Source organism: Balaenoptera ricei, chromosome 7 (genome assembly GCF_028023285.1).
Source record: "Balaenoptera ricei isolate mBalRic1 chromosome 7, mBalRic1.hap2, whole genome shotgun sequence".
Classification (NCBI taxonomy): Eukaryota; Metazoa; Chordata; class Mammalia; order Artiodactyla; family Balaenopteridae; genus Balaenoptera; species Balaenoptera ricei.
In genome coordinates this window covers 91,905,164-91,927,938 of record NC_082645.1, presented here as the reverse complement: position 1 = coordinate 91,927,938, position 22,775 = coordinate 91,905,164, and the positions used below count along the sequence as shown (strand labels likewise).

Sequence of the window (22,775 nt, the reverse complement as noted above, 5' to 3'; positions counted from 1 at the left end):
AATTACCAAACCAGTCATTTCAGTTCAAGCTATTAAAAAAGGATATGGAAATATCTAAAATATTTTTAAGAGATAAGGCCATAAGATAACTGGATTTTCACAATAAACCACTGACGCTTCAGGTGGAGGGGAAAAAAGGTGGTAGAAAAGCATAATCACGCTGGCAAGGTCATTTTCCCCTTAAGGTCTAATAATGCTAAAGAAAAACCTACAGAGATTGCATGTACGCATGTGTCCAAATGAGGAAAGTTAGATACCTGCAGATCCAGTTTAAATGAAGAAGGAAGAGTTTGTGTTATGTATGTAAAATCACCAGTTTTTAAAACTGGATTAAAGTTTATGAAATCTCATTCTCTGGAATGCTTCTAAAAGAAAGATAAATTATATTTTGTGTGTGATTATTTAGGTTAATCCCACTCAAAAGCTGAGATAATCAGTTTCTTCTTTTTAATTATCCAGTTAGAATATGATATTGACAATGCCACTCTGAAACATACAGAAAATAACTACATATTCATTTGTTCCAATTTTTAAAAAGTAAAAAAGCATTTTATGTTTGCCACATCCATTCTTGCAATATAACCTGCTGACATGAGAGACACAATCATAAAAAATAAATAAGAGGGACATGGTTTGAGGAAGAAAGTTGTATATATTGTGCTAAATTATGTGATATAAATTAAGATGAAGCTCTTCCACAGCAAATGGACAAAGGAAGTTTTTTAATTTAAAAAAAAAGGACCCTAAACACTAACTTTAAATTAATATAAAAGTTCTGAAAAATAAGTCTATAGCAAAATAGTTGAAGGCTCATTTTTTTCACCAAAGTTAGGAAAGCTATGTACACTAGGTACCAAATATATTTTCAATTGAAGTACTGAATCCTCAACTAGCCCTTAATAGAAACACCTCTAGTTTACCTCATTACCTCACGATTTGTTAGAGAGCCGAGTCCTCATTCTGTCAGAATATGGTATACCAGAATACGAACTTCTCAAAGCATATGTTCTAACAGGTCTAGAAGGCTTTCTTCGTTGTCTTCTAGGGCGTTTTTTATTACCATTCTTCTTATTTCCTGCAACGGCAGAAGAGCCCCGCACAGGTTGCTTGGGAGAAGAGCTTGCTATAGCTTTTGACTGCTCTTCAGCTCCAGCTGATGGAACCGAGGCCTTTGAAAGCATTTTAGCTGGTCTCTTTGCCTTCTTTAACCTACTGACATCAGATTTTCTCTTCTTAAGATGCATCCTAACAAAAGTGCACCTGGACCGATATTTGTGACGCAAAAAAACAGAGTATTTTGGAATATACTTTTTAATTATATCACTTAGTTTGGTCTGAATCCAAATCGACCGTTTTTCTGAAGCAATTCTGGTTTTTTGCTGGGGAATAACTGGTCTACAACCTTCTTTGGGAAAACCTGGCTTATTATTAGTTGTCACCTTCCTTCTCTGAATTTTCCTTTTACTTTCCAAATACTTATTTCCAATCGATTTCAGAGAAATTTTGGCAACATCATGATTTAAAAGAGTTGACTGGAAATTACTTTGTTTTGAAACTTCACTAGAATTCAAAATCTTGGATTTTTCCAGAAACACAGATTCACTGGCCTCCTGATGTGACATTAATTCATGTCCTACTGACACTGTCATAAAAGGTGCCGAAGCAGAGCTTTGTACATAAGTATCATCATCTCCTGCATTAGAATTTAGGTGGCTAAAATGAATTTCCACACAGTTATTCCTGTCAGGCCCTGGTACTTCTATGTTCAAAGAAGGATCAATCACAATCTGCTTATTCAATGGGTCATAACAATTAAAGGAACTCTGGTTAAATTTGTACTGTATGCTAAGATCCCAATTATTTCTACTACCGTGCCTCCTTTTAGAGAGGTTGTTGGATTCACCTTTCTTCAGCTTAATATTTGAAGAAAGAACATAAATTAAGGCATTTGGTTGCAAAGGCTTCAAAACTGTAATACATGACTCAGGAAATTCGACTTTTCCAATTTTTACTTTCTTTCTTGTTTTTCTGTCATTCTGTAAAAGTAAACGCTTCCTTACTGGAGAGTCTTTCTCTTGTCCAGTTATTCTTCTTTTTGTCGCTGGGTGACTTGCGAGATTGGTTTGAGTTCCATGGCTGACTTTTATAGCTTGGCATGGAGAAGCCACTTGGCATGTTTGTTCAAAATGCTTCTTTGCTGAAGGATAATGGCTAGGTTTATCTAAGGCCACTGAAAAGTCATCAATATCTGAAATACCACCTGCATTTTCATCACAATCTGAAAGAACTTGAATTGATGTAGTGTCCTGATTGAGGTCAGTCCAGGTAATCTTTTTTCCTTCATTCGATTTTTTTTTTTTAATTTTCCTGGTCTCACAGTCATCATCAAAGTAACAGTGGAAACGACCTTTCTTAAATTCCTTCACGAGAGCATTAATTTTCACGTCACCTTCTCTCATTATCTGAGACCACGTTTTCCCCACAAATGAAGGAGGGACATGAGGCAAGCCTTCAAGAACTGGTTCATCAGGATCATCTTCTATGACTTCCTTTGCTTTTTCCAGGTTCCGTATAGAATCAACCATGGGAACAGAGCCTGAATGGGAATTATGGTTTGTTTCTTTCAGGTCAAAAGACATCTTCTCAAATAGGTCTATTTTATTAACAGCTTCTTGAGGCTGGTTGTTGTCAGACTGAAGAGAGGGATCACATTGAAAATTCATCCCAGAACCACAAGGTTCACAGCTCATACTTTCTAGATCGGTATGTTTTAACTTCAAAAGGTTTTCTTTATCAGGCATTTGATGAATCACCAACTCAGGAGATGCATTACAATCCATTGCAGAAACACTAGATTCACAGTTCTTATCTTTTAGGCCAATATTTTCTACATCTTTCCAAAGGTTGACTCCTTTGTTAGCCTTCTGCCGTTGCTGAGTCACTGGCTGAGAAGTCTCCTCCCGTTCAAAATTTCTTTTAGGACGATTAGATTGACGGCTCTTATCCTCGGGGTCAATATATTTGGCCTTTTTTTTTCCAGGCTCTTGTGACTGGGAAGTCGTGGACTGATGAGAGGCATCAATTTGAAAACTTAGTTCAGAAATATAAGGCTCACAGCTTGTCTCTTCCAGAATAATATAGTCTTGCTTCTGGTTTACAACTTTAAAGGTCTTTTTGGAATGGTTTGTCACTGATTGAGGAGAGGATTCACAAACATATCCTAGTTCAGAATCACAAGAGTCACAGTTCTCATCTTCTGGAACAAAACTTTCTGCATTTATACAGCTGATTTCATTGACAGTCATCTGAGGTGAGTCAATCACTGGCTGAAAAGGGACATCAGAATCTGAAATCATTTCACAATCATTATCACTGGTCATCAGGTCCACAAATAACATCTTCTGAAGATTTGTTTCTTTGTCTGACACTTGAAGTTCGTTTATCACTATTTGAAGAGGAACATCAGAATCACACATCATTTCAGAATCACTAGGTTCACTGACTCTTTCTTCCATGCCAAGATGCTTTTCCATCTGAAGGTTTACTTCTTTGCAAACCACTTGAGGTTGGTCAACTTCTAACCGAAGATGAACACCAGAATCACATTTTATTTCAGAAACACTAAGTTCACAGTTCTTATGAAGGTCATGATCCTTCTCTTGCAAGTTTATTTCTTTGACAGCCACAGGAGAATGCCCAGCTATGAAGTCAACATCAGAATCATAACTTACTTCAAAATCACCTAGTTTATATCTCTTATCTTCCAGGTAAATATGGTCTTCCTCCCAAAGACCTATTTCTTCAACAGCTTTTTGAAGCTGGCTAGTCACTAACTGAAGAGGATCATCAGAAACAAGACTTATTTCAGGACCACAAGGATCATTGCTCTTATCTTCCAAACTGGCTTGTTGCTCTTCCAATATGTGTGGTTGCTCAACCACTGATTGGAGATGGGCATTTGAAACATAAATGACTTCAGAATCATTGGATTCATAGCTCTTAGTACCCAGACAAACATGTCCCTCCCTCAGAAGACTTATTTCTGTAATAGCCTCTTGAATTTCGTTAGCCACAGACTGAAGAGGTTCATCAGAAACAAAATTTATTTTTGAATCACTAGGTTTGAGAACCTTATCTTCCAAGTCAACATGCTCCTCCCGAAGGTTGATCTCCTTAACAACTTTAGTTTGGCCAGCCACTGACTGAAAAAGGACATCAGAATCATACACAATTTCAAAACACTTAGATTCATCTCTCTTATCTTCCATGTCAACTTCATTCTTCCAAAGGCTTACTTCTTTAACAGTTTCTCTAAGCTGGTTGGCCACTGACTGAAGGGGGTCATCAGAATCAAAACTTATTTCAGAACCACAAGATTGATTGTGCTTATCCTCTAGCTCAGTATGCTCCTGCTCCAAAATAGTTATCTGAGGATGATCAACTATTGACTGAACCAAGAGATCAGAATTCAAACTCATTTCAGAACCACTATATTGGCTGTTCTTATCTTCCAAGTACACATGACCTTCATTCTTGAGGTTTATTCGTTTAACAGCTACTTCAGTTTGATCAGACACAGACAGAAGAGAAACGTCAGAATTATGTATTAATTTAGAAGCATTAGGTTCATCAACCTTATTCTTCTGGCCCATATCCTCTTCTTTCCACAGGTTTGTTTTTTCAACCACTTCCTGAAATTGTTCAGTCAATGGCTGAAAAGGGTCATCAGAATGAAAAGCTATTTTGCCATCACTAGATTCATTGTTTGTGTCTGCCAGATCCACATGTTTTTCCTTCAAAAGGGCTAGTCGAGGTTGGTCAATGACTGAATGAAGAGGGGTATCAGTACCCAAATTTTTTTCAAAACCTCTAGGTCCAGTACTTTCATCTTCTGGGTCAACATGGTCCTCCTTTAAAATGGCTATTTGAGGGTTTTCATTCATTGACTGAAGAGGGACATCAGAGTCCAAAATTATTTCAGAACCACTATATTTATCACTCTTGTTCTCTAGAACAACATGTTCTTCTTTCTGAACATCTATTTCTTTAACAGCTATTTGAGGTTCAGTCATTGAATAATCAGAATCTAAATTTATTTCAGAACCACTAAATTTAGCACTTTTACCTTTTAACTTAGCATGCTTTTCTTTTTGAAGCCATAGTTCTTTAACAACTACTTCAGGTTTGTGAATCACTGACTGAAGAGGGATATCGGAATCCAAACTTGTTTCAAAAACACTTAACTCATTACCCTTATCTGCTAAATTTACATGTTCTTCTTTTTGGTTTATTTCTTTAATAGCTATGTCAGGATGATCAGTCACTAAATGAAAAGAAATATCAGACTTCATACTGCTTTCAGAAACAACAGGTACATTACCCTTACTTTCTAAGTGTATAATCTCCTCTTTCAGGTTTCTTTCTTTAATGGGATCTTCAGAACATCCAGTCATTGAACAAAAAACATCATAATCAAAACTTAGTTCAGAACCACAAGGTTCATTTTCCTTATTTTCTAAGGGTGCCCACTCTTCTTTTTGAGGATTTAGCTTTTTAACAGCTTCTTCTGGATGGTTAATCACTGAGTGAAAAGGGATATAAGAATCCAAACTTATTTCAGAAGCAGTGCGTTCATCATCCTTCCCTCCTAAGTGTATATACTCTTCTTTCTGAATGAATGTTTCTTTAGCAGCTACTTCAGGTTGATAAATCCCTGAATGAAGAGGTATATCAGAATCAAAAGTTATTTCAGAAACACAAGATTCATTACTCTTATTTCCCAGATCAATAGACTCCTCCTCATAAATGGCTACTTGAGATTGGTCAACTACTGAGTGAAGAGGAATATCAGAATCAAAAGTTATTTTGGAACTAATTGACTCAAAGCTCTCATCTTCCAGGTTAATGTGCTTCTTCCTTATTTCTTCAACATCCAGCTCAGTAACTGACATAAGAGGAGGATCGGAATCAAAACTCAGCTCAGAACTGGAGCACCCATAGCTCTTAACTTCCATATCCACATTTAACACTTTCAGATTTATTTCACCACAAGCCCCCTGAGGTTGATCATTAGCTGATGGATAAAGAGAAGCATGAGAATCAAAACTTAGATCAGAAATGCTAGATTTAACACTCTTATTCTCCAGGTCAAGAGCTACTTCCTGAGCGTTTACTTCTTTAACTGTCACTTGGGATTGGTCAGGCACTAACTGAGCATCTGTTTTCATCAGATGAAAATTCATCTCAGGACCATGAGACCCACAGTTCATATCCACAACATCATTCTTCTCTTTCAGAAGATAGACTTCTTCAACAGCCCTCTGAGGTTCATCAGTCATGGTCTGAAGAGAGACATCACAATCAAGATGTGCTTTAGCACTACTAGGCTTACGATTCTTATCTTTCAGATAGACAAGTCTATCCTCCAGGTTTCTTTCTTTGACAGCCAGTTGAGGATAGTCAACTACTGACTGAAGAGAAACATCACAATCGAAACTTGTTTCAGAACAACTCGATCCATAGTTCTTATCAACCAAGCTAATGTGAACCTTCTTCCAAAGTTTTGTTTCTGTGACAGCCACTGGGAATTGGTCAACCACTGACTGAAGTGAGAAAACAGAATCAGCACTTATTTCAGAGCTACTAGATCCATAGTTCATATCAACCAAGCCAACGTGTGCCCCCTTGGGAAGGTTTACTTCTTTTTCAGGCTGTTGGGGGTAGTTATCAGTTGACTGAAGTGAGGCATCACAATCAAAATTCATCTCAGAATCACTAGATTCATAGCTTTCATCAACCAGCCTAATATGCATTGCCTTCTGAACACTTACATCTTTAACAATTACTTGAGTTTGGTTGGAAGTCAACTGAAGGGAGCCATCACAATCAGAGCTTATTTCAGAAACACAAGATTTATTGTTCTTATACTGCAAATCAGCACGTACTTCCTTTAAGAGGTTTATTTCTTTGGCAGTCACTTTAGATTGGTCTGTCAGTGAATAAAAAGAGGAACTGCCATCAAAACTCATTTCAGAACCTCTTGATTCACAGTTCTTATATTCTTGGTCAATTTGCTCCTCCTTCCAAAGGTCTGGCACAGCCTCTTCATGGTGATCAGATGCTGACTGAAGATAGCCACCAGCAAACTTCACTTCAGAACTCACTGAGATCTTCTGTTCCAAAAAGGCTGACTTGTTATAAACCAAATGCTTTCCTTCTTGGGTATGATCCATATTAGGAAAGAATTTCTCATGGTACTTTGGAATGCCATCTTCAAAGATTCCTTTATTAGAAGGCATGTCAGTTTTATTCAGGTTGACTGCTGGGTTTACTGTTAATCTGGAAAGAGATTCCAATTTTAAGGAGCCTTCAGCACCCACAAATTCATGGACTTTAGAGCCAGTTGACAAAGTTTTACCCTGAGATTTTACATCTTCCTGTATAGCCAATTTATCTGAATTTATACATAAAGATTTCCTGTTTGATTCTTTAGGTTTCTGGTATGTTACTGAAGAATTTTCTGGATGGGATGACAGCATAGGGTTTCTAAAGCCCCTGTCTAGCTGTTTAAAGTATTTGTCAACTTTGTTTGGGTCACATTTGTTAACTGAATCCAAATGGGATCCTAGTGGTAACCCAGTAGTAGCATTAGTTGTAACTGGTCTTTCATGAGAACTTTCAGGTAACCAACTAACAGGAGCATTAGAAATCACTGATGAACATATTACATTTTGTCTATTATTTGTAGCATGACCAATACCAACTGGATTAAATTCTTTCATACTGCTCCCAATTTTATGAATGAACTCCAAGGGCTGCTGCTGTCCTTTCTCCAGTTTTTGAATAACTGATGGTCGAATTGAAACACTCTGTATATATTCCTGAGGTTTACTAGGTCTAGAATACAGCTCTTCAACAGGTTCAAAAGCCTTGGAAGACATCTCTTCTCTGACTCCAGTAGCATCCTCAGTCATTATTTCAGGAACAAAATCATCATTCGGAACCACTCCAGAAGGTGACACAGTAGTCATATGAAGTCTCTCATTTTGCACTGATCTAAAAAGCAAGGGGGAAAAAATCCATAAAAATACTCTAACATCTGTTTAAGATTTTTATTAAATGCATAATAAATGTTATTTTCTTCCTACCCTGGGCAAGATTCCTAGAAGACAGAGTCTCAAAATAAAATTAATTTTGTAACATTTGGCTAAGAAAAGAAAGGAAGGCAGAATCATAAAATCAAACAAGTTGGAAATCCCCCAAAATTTGTATCTGTATTTGTGTGTGTTTAAAATTAACAACTAAATCACAATCTGTATTTCTACTTATTTTAAACTAATTTTACAACAAAAAAAGCCCTCCAAAAGTGTAACCATTAAAGGTTGAAAACCACTCTTTTATATAACGCTTATGCTAAAAAGGAAAAATTTTTAAACTATCTACAAACAAAATAAATAACTATATATTAAATCTATGAGATGTGATCAAAATGAAAACTTCACACTTTTAAATTTCCCATTAAAATAAGAATTAGTAAACAGAAATTAATTAAATGAGCACCTAATTCAAAAAGACAGAAAAATAACCAAATCCCCCTACCTCAGGAAACTTGCAGATATAAATTAAGAAAAAGAAAGACCAATAAATAGGAAACAAAAATAAAGCAAGAGCTGATTTTCAAGAAGTCTGAAATAATACAAAAACCAACAATGTCTAGACAAGGGGGGGAAGAGAGATGAAATTTTTTAAAGATGAACTGTATAATTTAGAAAGCTTATAAACATAATTAAGTAATGTGGTATTGGCATGGGATTAAAAACATTCAAGGAAAGAAAATGGTATTCAAAATCCAATATATAGATATAGAAGTAGATGTAGATACACACACACAAACACAAGAATTTTATGTTACAGGTGATGTTTTATATCAGTGGAGATAATTAGTATATATTTATTTAAAAAATAAGTACTGCTACATAACACTTATAAAAATAAATTCCAAGAAGATTAAAAATATTTAAAAGAAGAGACAATGGAATTAAGAAAAAGACATGAAAGAAGCCATAAAGAAAAATTCTCCTTAGATTGTGTCAAAATGTTTCTTTCTATATGGTAAAAAATAACATACACAGTTGATAAACACATGACAGATTCTGATATTTAAAATATAAATAACATTTAAAATACAAAGAACTATTATTCATAAATATTGCATACAAACCTAAAATATACAAACAATTCAATGGAAAAATAAGCAAAGTATATGAAAAAACAATCCATAGGATAAATATATTTCTAATAACTATATAGAAAGAGAAATTCTACTTTACTCATAAATAAATAAAGGTTAATTAAGAGACACTTTTTGGCCTATTATTTTAGGGAGAAAGAAAGAGGTTGATAATCCCAATGTTGGCAAGAGTGACAGGAAATGAGCACTGTCATATACTACTCGTGTATATACATATATATACAATTTATGCAATAAATTATATATAAATTGGTATAGCCTTCCAGGAAATGTCTATCAAGAATTAAAATTTTCTTCTCTAAATGTTTGGTAGAATTCACCTGTGAAGCTGTCTGGTCCTGGACTTTTGTCTGTTGAGAGTTTTTAAATTACTGATTCAATTTCATTACTGGTAATTGGTCTGTTCATATTTTCTATTTCTTCCTGGTTTAGTCTTGGGAGATTGTATTGATACATTTCTAGAATTTGACCATTTCTTCTAGGTTGTCCATTTTATTGGCATATAGCTGTTCACAGTAGTCTCTTATGATCCTTTGTATTTCTGTGGTGTTGGTTGTAACTTCTCCTTTTTCATTTCTGATTTTATTGATTTGGGCCCTTTCCCTTTTTTTCTTGATGTGTCTGGCTAAAGGCTTATCAATTTCGTTTATCTTTTCAAAGAGCCAGCTTTTAGTTTCATTGATCTTTTCTTTTTTTTCTAAGTCTCTATTTCATTTTTTTTATTATATCATTTCCTTAAATTTTTTTTTTTTTTTGGCTGCGTTGGGTTTTCATTGCTGTGCACGGGCTTTCTCTAGTTGCGGCAAGTGGGGGTTACTCTTCATTGCGGTGTGCGGGCTTCTCATTATGGTGGCTTCTCTTGTTGCAGAGCACAGGCTCTAGGCACACGGGCTTCAGTAGTTGCAGCACGCGGGCTCATTAGTTGTGGCACGCGGGCCCTAGAGCATGCGGGCTTCAGTAATTGCAGTGCGTGGCCTCAGTAGTTGTGGCTCGTGGGCTCTAGAGCTCAGGCTCAGTAGTTGTGGCACAAGGGCTTAGTTGCTCTGTGGCACGTGGGATCTTCCCAGACCAGGGATCAAACCCATGTCCCCTGCACTGGCAGGCGGAGTCTTAACCACTGCGCCACCAAGGAAGTCCCTATTTCATTTATTTCTGCTCTGATCTGTATCATTTCTTTCCTTCTACTAACTTTGGGTTTTGTTTGTTCTTCTTTCTCTAGTTCCTTTAGGTGTAAGGTTAGGATGGAAAACTTCTGAATCAATCTGAGGCCACCATCACCCTGATACCAAAACCAGACAAAGATACTACAAAAAAAGAAAATTACAGACCAATATCACTGATGAATATAGATGCAAAAATCCTCAACAAAATACTAGCAAACAGAATCCAGCAACACATTAAAACGATCATACACCATGAACAAGTGGGATTTATCCCAGGGATGCAAGGATTCTTCAATATACTCAAATCAATCAATGTGATACACCATATTAACAAATTGAAGAATAAAAACCATGTGATCATCTCAATAGATGCAGAAAAAGCTTTCGACAAAATTCAACATCCATTTATGATAAAATCTCTCCAGAAAGTGGGCATAAAGGGAACATACCTCAACTTAATAAAGGCTATATGTGACAAACCAAAGCTAACAACATGCTTAACAGGGAAAAGTTGAAAGCATTTCCTCCAAGATCAGGAACAAGACAAGGATGCCCATGCTCACCATTTTTATTCAACATAGTTTTAGAAGTCTTGGTCACAGCAACAAGAGAAGAAAAAGAAATAAAAGAAATCCAAAATGGAAAGGAAGAAGTAAAACTGTCACTGTTTGCAGATGACATGATACTATACATAGAAAATACTAAAGATGCCACCAAAAAAAGCTACAAGAGCTCATCAAAGAATTTGATAAAGTTGCAGGATACAAACTTAATATACAGAAATCTGTTGCATTTCTATACACTAACAATGAACTCTCAGAAAGAGAAATTAAGGAAACAATCCCATTTACTATCACATCAAAAAGAATGAAATACCGAGGAATACACCTAAGGAGGCAAAAAACCTGTACTCAGAAAACTATAAGACACTGATGAAAGAAACTGAAGATGGCACAAACAGATGGAAAGATACACTGTGTTCCTGGAAGAATCAATATTGTTAAAATGACCATACTACCCAAGACAACCTACAGATTCGCTGCAATCCCTATCTAAATACCAATGGCATTCTTCACAGAACCAGAACAAATAATTTTAAAAGTTGTATGGAAACACAAAAGACCCTGAATAGCCAAAACAATCTTGAGAAAGAAGAACAGAGCTAGAGGAATCACACTCCCTGACTTCAGACTATACTGCCAAGCTACAGTAATCAAAGCAGGATGGTACTGGCACAAAAACAGACACATAGATCAATGGCACAGGACAGAGGGCTCAGAAATAAACCCATGCAGACTTCCCTGGTGGTCCAGTGGTTAAGAATCTGCCTTCCAATGAAGGGGACGTGGGTTTGATCCCTGGTTGGGGAACTAAGATCCCACATGCCATGGGGCAACTAGGCCTGCACACCACAACCACTGAGCCCGCGTGCTCTGGAGCCCATGTGCCACAACAAGAGAGAAGCCCACGCACTGCAACGAAAGAGCCCGTGTGCTGCAACTACAACCCGTCACAGCTAAATAAATAAATAAATAAAAAGAAATAAACCCACGCACTAATGGTAAATTAATCTATGACAAAGGAGGAAAGAATATACAATGGAGAAAAGATAGTCTCTTCAATAAGTGGTGCTGGGAAAACTGAACAGCTACATGTAAAAGAATGAAATTAGAACATTCTATAACACCATATACAAAGACAAACTCAAAATGGATTAAAAACCTAAATGTAAGACCAGATAATATAAAACTCCTAGGGAAAACATAGGCAGAACACTCTTTGACATAAAACGCAGCAATATTTTTTTGGATCCATCTCCTAGAGCAATAGAAGCAAAAGCAAAAATTAACCAATGGGACCTAATCAAACTTAAAAGCTTTTGCACAGTAAAGGAGACCATAAACAAAATGAAAAGACATCAGGCATACCCAAATTTAGGAATATCCTACAAAATAACTGGCCAGTACTCTTTTAAAAAGTGTCAAGGTCTTGAAAGCAAAGACAGACTGAGGAACTACTCGAGATTAAGGGAAAGTAAGGAAATGTGACAACTCAATGCACTGTGTGGTCCTGGATGGAATCTTGGTCCAAAAAAAGGACATTAGTAACACTACTGACAAAATCTGAATCAGGTCTGTAAATAGTATGGTATCAATGTAATTTCATGGATTTGATCACTGTACTGTGGTTATTTTAGATTTAACATTTGGGGAAGCTAGGTAAAAGTTACACAAGAATTCCTTGTACCAGTTTTGCAGCTAAATTTGTGTAAGCCTGAAATTATTCCAAAATGAAAAGTTAAAAAATAAAAAATATTTTTTAGTGTCCATAAACTTTAGCCCAAAAGTTCAAATTCTAGGAATCTACTCCACAGAAAACGTTGCATGTACAAATATGTTTGTTGAAGCATTGTTTATATACACTATAAACTGGTAATTTATAGTGACCCCAAGATAGGCTAATTCCATCTTTCCACCAGCTAAGAAACCACATAATTTTTTTTTAACATCTTTATTGGAGTATAATTGCTTTACAATGTTGTGTTAGTTTCTGCTGTATAATGAAGTGAATCAGCTATATGTATACATATATCCCCATATCCCCTCCCTCTTGCGTCTCCCTCCCACCCTCCCTATCCCACCTCTCTAGGGGGTCACAAAACACTGAGTTGATCTCCCTGTGCTATGCAGCTGCTTCCCACTAGCTATCTATTTTACATTTGGTAATGTATATATGTCCATGCCACTCTCTCACTTCGTCCCAGCTTACCATTCCCCCTCCCCACATCCTCAAGTCCATTCTCTATGAAAACCACATATTTTTTTCCTGACTTTTCCCCATTAAAACTTTTTCACTATTTACTAAGTTCTAGGTTGGTGACTTGCAAAGCGTTCAAGAAGTTTATCCTTTTTTCTGCTGCTAGTGCTGAACTCAACTAATTCTGCACAGATGTGCTAATGATCTATTTTGCCTTATCTTATATAGCTGTAGCTGCAAACTCACCACAGTACATAATCTGATTTTCTACCAAAGTTCTTCTTTAACATAGGACATTTAACTTTTTTAAGTGTTATCAAAATATTTATTTTTATTAAAACCAAAATAAATTAATATGAGAGTAAGCTATCAAGATACTGACAAATTATAAAAAGAGCCAATTCTATTTGACAAAATAGCAAATAGTTCCATTAATGTGGAATTAACTTAGTTTTTACCTTAACCACCCTTACTTGGCTACTGTCACCAACTTTTTGGTTACTAATCTTGTAAAAGTTATGTTTGCTCCCACCTTTTTACCCTGTTTAATCCTGTGACATCCTTATAAAACACCTTAATGATATATAATTATTTATCGGCCTAAGACTTTTCTTTAGAAAAAGCATAGTGTAGTCCATAACTTTTAGAGTGAAATTTCTTACCTAAGCTAGGAAAAAATTTTAAATAATTGCAAAGGTAAGTTACTAGATAAAATTTCATGTTATATTCCTTGATTCGAAGGTTCACTTTAGGAAGTATTAGAACAATTAACACAAACATTTACTGTAACATATAACTAACTTTGTGCTAATATTATTCCACCCAGTTACTTTACCTGCTTTCTTGATAATGATATGGGTGGTGCCTCAGTACATCCTGCAAGAAACGTTCCATCAAACTAGTGGTACCCATCCATTGTCTACTCTGTGTGGTCAAGTATCTGTGCTGATCACTGGATATATGCTATAAAGTAAAAAGAAAATGAATATTTTTAAATGGGTAATACTCATTAGTAGTGAGAGTGTCACAATATAAATTCATTATACACCTAGTAGAAGTATAAATTAATATACCCTTTCTATAAAGCAATTCTAAAATATGCATCTGAAAACCATAAGGGGAGCTCAAATCAATGCAGAATATTAGAGGATGTGGAGCTCACTTCTCCTCACGAACATATCAAAAATACATCTACATGTGGAACAATTCTTACTGAAAACTAACTGGAAATGGGTAAAAGGACTCCTGTACAACCAAGGCTGGAAGAAAGATACACACATAGGATGGTTAGGAAGGGAAGAAAAGCAAGCGATTAGGTTGGACCTGTGCCCATGGGAGGGGACTCAGAGGAAGAGGAAGATCAGTCACACTATCAGGAGGGTAAACAACCCATACACTTAAAACCATTCTGTTTTTCACTTTCTGTACAGTATTCAATAAATTACATGAGCTACTCAATTATTATAAAATAGGCTTTGCATAAATGATTTTGCCCAATTGTAGGCTGATGAAGTGTTCTGAGTACTTTTAGGGTAGGCTGGGTAAGCTCTGATATTCAGTAGGTTAGGTGTGTTAAATGCATTTTCAACCTAAGATATTTTCAAATTACAATCAGGATGTAATCCCATCATAAGTTGAGGAAGATCTGTATCATCTTCCTCTCTGTGGCTTGCCTTTTCACTTTCTTTTGTGTATGTGTGTGCATGTGTGTGTGTGTGTGTGTGTGTTCATTCATAAATAAAGTTTTATTGGTGCCCCCCCCCCCACACACACACACAAAGTAAATCCGGCATCTTTCCCAAGGGTACCTTTTCACTTTCTTAATTGTCTTCCATTGTTTCTTAACTTCATTGCAGTCCAATTTACCAATTTTTTTCTTTGCCAGTACTTTTGGTGACCGGTTTAAGAAACCTCTCCTCACCTCGAAGTCATGAAGATTTTCTCATATCTGTTTCTAGAAACTTTATTGTTTTACCTACAGTACTCACATCTACAATCTACATGGAATTGATTTTTGTAACCAGGATGAGTTAGCAATAAAATTGCATTTTTTTTGCCCTATGGATAAACAATTGATCCAGTATCATTTATTGAAGAAAGCCTACTCCTCACTGCTCTTTAGTGCCATCTTTGTCACAAATCAAATATACACATATACATCTGTTTCTGGACTTTCTGATTTATTTCCATGGTCTTTCTAACTTTGCACCATTGTCTTAATGATTATGACATAATAATAAGTTTTTATATCTGGGACAGTAAGCCCTCTGACTTTGTTCTTCTTTAAGATTACCCTGAGTCTTGTTGGTCTTTTGCATGTCCATATATATTTTTAGAATTGGCTTACTTTTTATTTAAAAAAAAAACTGCTGGAAATTTTTAATAGAATTTCATTGACTCAATATATAGGTTTGGGCAGAACTGACATGTTCAGAACATTGATTTTTCCAATCCATGAACATGGTATATCATACCAATTATTTAATTTTTAAATTTTTCTTAAATTTCTCTCAGTGTTTAGTTTCTGTATAAAAATCTTATACGTATTTTTTATACGTATTCCTTAAAAGTTGATGATTTTTCATGCTGTTGTAAATATCTTCTTCAAATCTCATCTTCTATGTGGTGTTTATATATAGAAAGACAATTTTTTTATTCTTTTTTTCTAACTATGTTTTATTGAAGTATAGTTAACTTACAATATTATGTCAGTTTTATGTGTACAGCAAAGTGATTGTTATACATATATATATTTACTCTAAAAAGACAATTTATTTTTATGTTGGCCCAAACGTTTTTTAAAATCTCTTATCAATTCTAATAGTTCATCTAAATATCTTTAGGATTTTCTTTGTGCACAATCACACTGTATACAAATAGTAACAGTTTTATTTCTTCTTCTCTAATCTTTATCATTTTCCTTTCTTTTTCTTTCTTTATTTCCCTGACTAGGACCTCTGATAAAATATTGAATATAGTTTAATTCAAGCATCAAGTCTATTTTCACTTAATTTATTACTGATATATTTGTAGTTAATTCTTGTTTTTATTTTTAAATCTGTCTTATTATTCTAGTCTTGCCTACACAGTGTCCCTATTTCTCTGCTTTCTTATTTTCTTGTGGACTATTTTTTATTATTCCAATTTTATATAGACTATAAAGATCTATATTTTGTATAGACTTTTTCCTAGTCTATTATGGTAACAGATTACAACATGCAACCCTGACCGATCAAAAGTACTTGTTACTTTTACTCTCCTTCTCTCTTTTTTTTTTATTTGGCCATGCCTCACGGCATGTGGGATCTTGTGGGATCTTTGTTCTACTGACCAGGGATCAACCTGCACCCCCTGCATTGGAAGCATTGGAAGTGCCGAGTCTTAACCACTGGACCACCAGGGAAGTCCCCACTCTCTTCTTGAACAATGCAAGGTCCTTAGGTATTAGCTCAATTTACTCCCCTTCCAATTTATATGCCACTGTTGTTAATCTCACAAGATATTATTCATTTACATTGCCCACCTATTTACCTTTCCATTGCTCTTCGTTCCTTCCTGTATCTCTGAGCTTCCAACTGGAATCATTTTCCCTCTACCTGAAAAACTCTTTTTAGTATTTCCTTTAGTAAGTGTCTGCTGGTGATAAATTCCCTTAATTTTTGTTTCCTGAAAATATTTTATTTCACCTTATTTACTGAGTATAGAATTCTAAGTTGGTAGTTCTTTTCTTTCCTTTGGCTTCCATTATTTCTGTTGAATATTCTGTTCAATATTCAGCTAGATCTGGGCCCCATATGTCTTCACTGCCTTAGTAGTTCACCAAAGTTTTGAATTATATATATACATATATATGTGTGTGTGTATATTTTTTTCAAGCTTTTATAGTTAGTACAAATTGCCTCAGCTGTCATCAACAGAATCTTTTTAAATGTCAGTTTAGTACAGGAGTATCCAAATGTCTAAAAATTATTATTCTAAACCTTAAGCAAAAAAATTATATTGAATGCTTATTGACTAGAACTTGTGGTTAAAGCATAAACATGTTTTATCATTATCAAAAGTTCAACAAATAATCTTCCATTCAAGTGATGATATAATTTCTCAATCATGAGAGAAATATTGAAGAGAACTTGAGATTTATTATCTGCCTCCTCATGTTTATAACCAGCATTAAAAATTATTTCTTTTTTAAAAAGGCAGAGATGTAGAAATCACAATAATAAAAACTCTTCCTAGTATGAATTTAAGTGTTTACTATTAGATCATTAAACAAAACAAATGCTACTAAACAGCAGAATTTTTATATGTTATAAACTTGTCTTAGATATCATCAAAGATCAAACAGTTTAGAACTAGCAGAAGCTTCATTATATGATTGCTTCACCTATGAGACAATTCCACAGCTGAAGAAAAACTTGAGAATCTTCTAAGTTAACAGTCCTGGTCAGAAAGCTGCAGCTACTATTACCATCAATACTTATTTCAAAATCTCCATACTTGATGTTTCACAAACTCTTCCAACAAAAAGAAGAGAAAGGAACACTACTCAACTCATTCTATGAAGCCAGTACTACCCTGATACCAAAACCAAACACATCACAGAGAAAAAAAGCTACAGACGAGGACTTCCCTGGTGGCGCAGTGGTTAAGAATCCGCCTGCCAATGCAGGTGGCACGGGTTCAATCCCTGGTCCAGGAAGATCGCACATGCTGCAGAGGAACTAAGCCCTCACGCCACAGCTACTGAGCCCACGTGCCACAACTACTGAGCCCGCATGTCACAACTACTGAAGCCCACGCACCTAAAAGCCCGTGCTCTGCAACAAGAGAAGCCACCACAATGAGAAGCTCGAGCATCGCAATGAAGAGTAGCCCCCGCTCGCCCCAACTAGAGAAAGCCCACGCGCAGCAATGAAGACCCAACACAGCCAAAAAAAAAAAAAAAAAAAAAGCTACAGACAATATACCTTATGGATATATATGCAAAAATCTGCAACAAAATGCTAGCAAGCCAAATCCAGCAACATATAAAAGGAATTATACACCATGACCAAGTGGAATTTATCCCAGGAATGAAAAATTAGTTTAACATCCAAAACTCAATCAGTGTAAATGCTATAGACTGAACTGCGTCCACCCCTCCCACTTCTGCCAACTTCTTATGTTGAAGTTCTAACCACTAATGTGGCTGTATTTTTAAAAGACAGGGCTTTTAGGATATAATTAAATTATATCACACACAAAAATTAACTCAAAGTGAATCAAAGACCTAAAAGTAAGAGCTAAACTATAAAACTCTTACAGGAAAACATAGGAATCAATCTTCATGAACTTGGATTAGGCAATTTTTATGACACCAAAAACACAAGTAACAATAGAAGACAAATTCAACTATAGCAAAATTTAAAACTTTTGTGCATCAAAGCATAAAATTCAAAGTCCTTACCTTGTCTTACAATGACTTACAAAATCTAATGCTCTGAATTCTTCACCTGTCACTTAACATCCACCCCCCCACCTGACCTCCACTGCAGCCACATTGGCCTCCCGGCTTTTAGTTAGCATGCTAACCACTCTTCTGCCTCTGGGTCTCTATCCTTGCTCTCCTGTCCCTCTACCCAGAAATTCTTCCCCCAGATATAAGCAAGCCTGGGCCCCGCATTTCATTCAAATCTCAACTCAAATGTCACTTCCTTAACCTTACCTGGCCACTCTACCTAAAATCGCACACTCTTCCCTATTTTATTTTCCTCATAACATTTATCACAATCTGACATACTATGTACTAAATTTATATGACTACTTACTTTCTGTCTTACTGCACTCAAGTATAAGCTTCATGAATAAAGGAAACTGATTTTGTTCATGGCCATATCCCTAGAAACTTAAACAGTATCTGCCCATTAGTAGATTCTCAATATGGTCTGTTCAATGAAGGAATAAATGAATTTAATCAAACGTAAAAGAAGGGAAAGTTACGACTAGGTCCTTTGTGGTATGACCATAGTAATAGGATCATCTCACCTGTTCCAGGTTATTATAGTGCACACAGCAATAGCTGCAATATCCTTGTCTGTTCTGCATATTGAATAACCAAAGTCAGATGGCTATTGTCCTGGAATACTCAAACTGGAAAAAAACAAAAATGGCAAAAGCACAGTAAATTCCTTACTACCATGAGGAAAATAGCTATGATAATATCAGAGACCAGAAATTCATTCTTGGGTCCTACCCACTCATATTTCTAATAATTGTGAAAACAGACAAGGCTACCATGAGCTACTGAACCAATCAATGAGCCTGGAATAAAATGAGACCTCTGAATCTTCTTTTCTTTTTTAATTGAGGAATAGTTGAGGCACAATGTAAGTTTCAGGTGTACAACATAGTACAATTCACAATTTTTAAAGGGTATATTCCATTTATAGTTATTATAAAATATTGGCCATATTCCCTGTGTTGTACCATATATCCATGTAGCTTATCTATTTTATACATAGTAGTTTGTACGTCTTAATTCCCTACCCTTATCTTGCCCCTCTTCTCTTCCCTCTCCCCCCGGTAACCACTAGTTTGTTCTCTTTATCTGTGAGTCTGTTTTCTGTTATATTCACTAGTTTATTTTTTAGATTCCACATATACGTGGATATATATGATATCATACAGTATTTGTCTTTCTCTGAGACCTATGCATCTTCTAAAAGAGTAGTGTGTTGCCAGTATTTGAAGCCTAGATGACTACATTTTTTATTGATTTTCTAAGTTGTTAAGAGTTATCAGAAAGTGATTCAGTATTGAATACAGTACTCAATTTATAAAGACAAATTACTATTTCTAAGTTGTTACTATAGTATATTTACTATACTTTAACAAAGCTTATTAATTTTCCCATTATGTTTCTACACAAAATCCCAGATTATGTGAACTCTCAGTGTCATATATAACATCTTATTCTCTAGCATGAGAGTAGATACTACATTTATTTTCTGCTTAATCCACAGAGGCAGATTTTAAAGTAATTTATCCAACAAAGTTGCTAAAAAACAAAATAGCAACTAATATAGCCTCTGAAACAAAAGACATTTCTCTTCTGACAATTACATAAACAAAACGAATATGAAGAATTTTTTTCCAACTAGTGCAATAAGATTTCTCTACAAATAAAGAATAGTTTCCAAGTTTCTACCCTCCTCCCCAAAACTATAATCCTTCATCATTACATACTGCATTACATACTGGTTTCCAAACCAGGCTGAATATAAAAATCATACCCCAAAATTCTGATTTAGTAAATCTGAGAATAGAGCCTAGAATTCAGAATTTTTTTAATTTCCCGAGTAATTATGATACAGACACAATTTATTCACTTACACAAAATATAACAAATTTAAGTAATAAATTAAATACAATGAGTTTTTTTGCTGTTTTGTGAAAGTGAAAATAGGATTTTAAGAGATAATTTCATCAAGGTTTTAATTCTAATTATTTTAAACACTCTTATCTGTCGAAAAAAATAAAGAGAATGATCCTATAATGTTATGAGTGTTTCTGATAGATTATCCTGCAACAGAAAAAGTTTATTCATTAAAATCAATGTTCAAAAATTGAAACCACAGCCTTAAAACCAATAAGAATAGAAAAACTTCATTAAATCAAAATGCTTTCATAACATTCACTTACCCATTACTTTTTATTATGAGAAACTTTGATAGTTTCTGACTTCTCACTTATAGGGAAAATAAATCAATTAAACCAGCTTCTGAAATAAAGAATATATAAGAAATTATTTATTTAAAATTTGGTCTTTTTTCCATTAATTTACGTCACTTATTAACCTGAAGCAACAAAATGAAAGAAAGTTTAAGTTGTATTCATAGATGTGGCAATTTTCAGGCTGAGAGAACTCTAGAGTTTAAACCTGAACTCTGAAAATCATTAAATAAACTTTTTAGTGCTTTATTTAAAATATAATTAAAACATTCATTGGATAAAAGGCAAAATGAAAGTATGAGTCTAACATCACACACACACGCACACAAAATTTAAATACTTTAAATATTTTTTGATCTTTAACCCTTATGGACTTTAACTCCCATGGCATTATTACCTGCCATTTCATCATCTCTAGTGCCATGCCACAATGAAACAGAGCTACAATAAACCAAAAGCACCTGTTGGCATTTGGAAAAATTCACATGCTAGAACCCCAAAAACTTATGGAATCAAAATCCCCTGGTGGGAAGCCAGGCACATGCATATTACACATATTTAAAATGTTCCAAGGTGATTCTGATATAGGTTGAACCAATAATGCGTCATTTTTCATGTAGTAACAAAATTCTTAAAGGGATCATTTCTTTGGGGCCCGGGATTACATTACTTTACATGACCAAATGGGTCTTTTTATACAAACTCCGAATTCTATTGGTACCTGGTATTTTTATAAAGTAACAAATCATTTACCTTGAGCAGAAAAGGTCAGATATTTCATCAGCTATATTTAGTCCTGGCAAACATCTATAAATTAAAATAAAACTGTTTAACAAAAAATGATAAGCCCTATGAGTGTCTACCATTAACCAAATTAAATACCCTCAAGTCACAATTTAAGTTTGAAGAGTGACACGACTATGTTTCCAGTAATAGGAGAAAAACTACTAACTTTTGAACACAAAGCACTTTACATACTATGACGCACTGAATCCCACATGACCTCTTAAGATGTTCTGGAACAGAGTAACTCTGATGGTGCATATAACCCACCCTCAAATACTTCAGATCTCTGGGTTCTGGGAACAGTAGCTGTAAGAACGCAAGGCACAGCTGTGCCTCTGGTAGGGTTAAGAACAAAGAGGCCATCAAACCCAAAATGAGCTTCATAAGAAACTTTTCAAAGAAATATTTATGTGAAACTTAAGTTTGGGTCCTGAACTAACTACACAACTCTCAGTTTTTGTGTTAGTTTTAATAAAAAATACTGTCAATTCCTTATCACCTATCTATATCAATTGACAATTAAACCAAATTATCCATTTTTTATTCCTCCACATTGTCCTGGGCAAAGTGTTAACCCCCCTACCCAGGATCACTGGTTAACAAGAAATTCCAGCACTTGGACTCAACACTTGACACCACTGTATGATCAAGGAATAAACATTTAGCACCTACCCTGTGCAGGGTTCTATGCTAGGAGCATCAAGGGATAGAGAGAAATACAAGACAAGCTTTCTTGCTCTCAAGAAGTTTAGATGGAATTGGGAAATAAATGCAAAAATATCAGGTGGTATCTGAGAAATGCCTAGGCACAAATAATAAGTACAAATAGGTTTAGCTGCAAAATTCAGTTTTAGCTGGAGGAACCAGGGATGTCACAGTGGATATGGTTTTTTTAACTGGACATTGGAAACTGGGTAGAATTTGTTTACAAAACTGTCAGGAAAAGCTATTCCAAGTAACAAAGAAGCAAAGTATAAAAGCAAGAAAGCACAAGATATTTTTGGAGATAGTTAGTTGACAAATTCATCTGGAGCTAAGTTTTCATTTAAGAATTTAAGGGGCACTAAAGCAAGAAAAGTAGACTGAGTTTTAACATGATAGGATTTAAA

General features: G+C 35.2%; 1 protein-coding gene across 1 annotated transcript; it reads right to left on the bottom strand.

The window, feature by feature from the left end:
- ZDBF2 (zinc finger DBF-type containing 2) lies at positions 1-20,931 on the bottom strand. Its single transcript, XM_059928538.1, has 4 exons — positions 20,851-20,931; positions 19,195-19,299; positions 14,006-14,133; positions 1-8,055 (listed from the first exon to the last, which is right to left on the bottom strand). The coding sequence occupies exons 2-4, from the start codon at positions 19,252-19,254 to the stop codon at positions 930-932; spliced, it is 7,314 nt and encodes a 2,437-aa protein (XP_059784521.1). The 5' UTR covers positions 19,255-19,299; positions 20,851-20,931; the 3' UTR covers positions 1-929.
- Between the last annotated feature and the right edge of the window lie 1,844 nt (positions 20,932-22,775).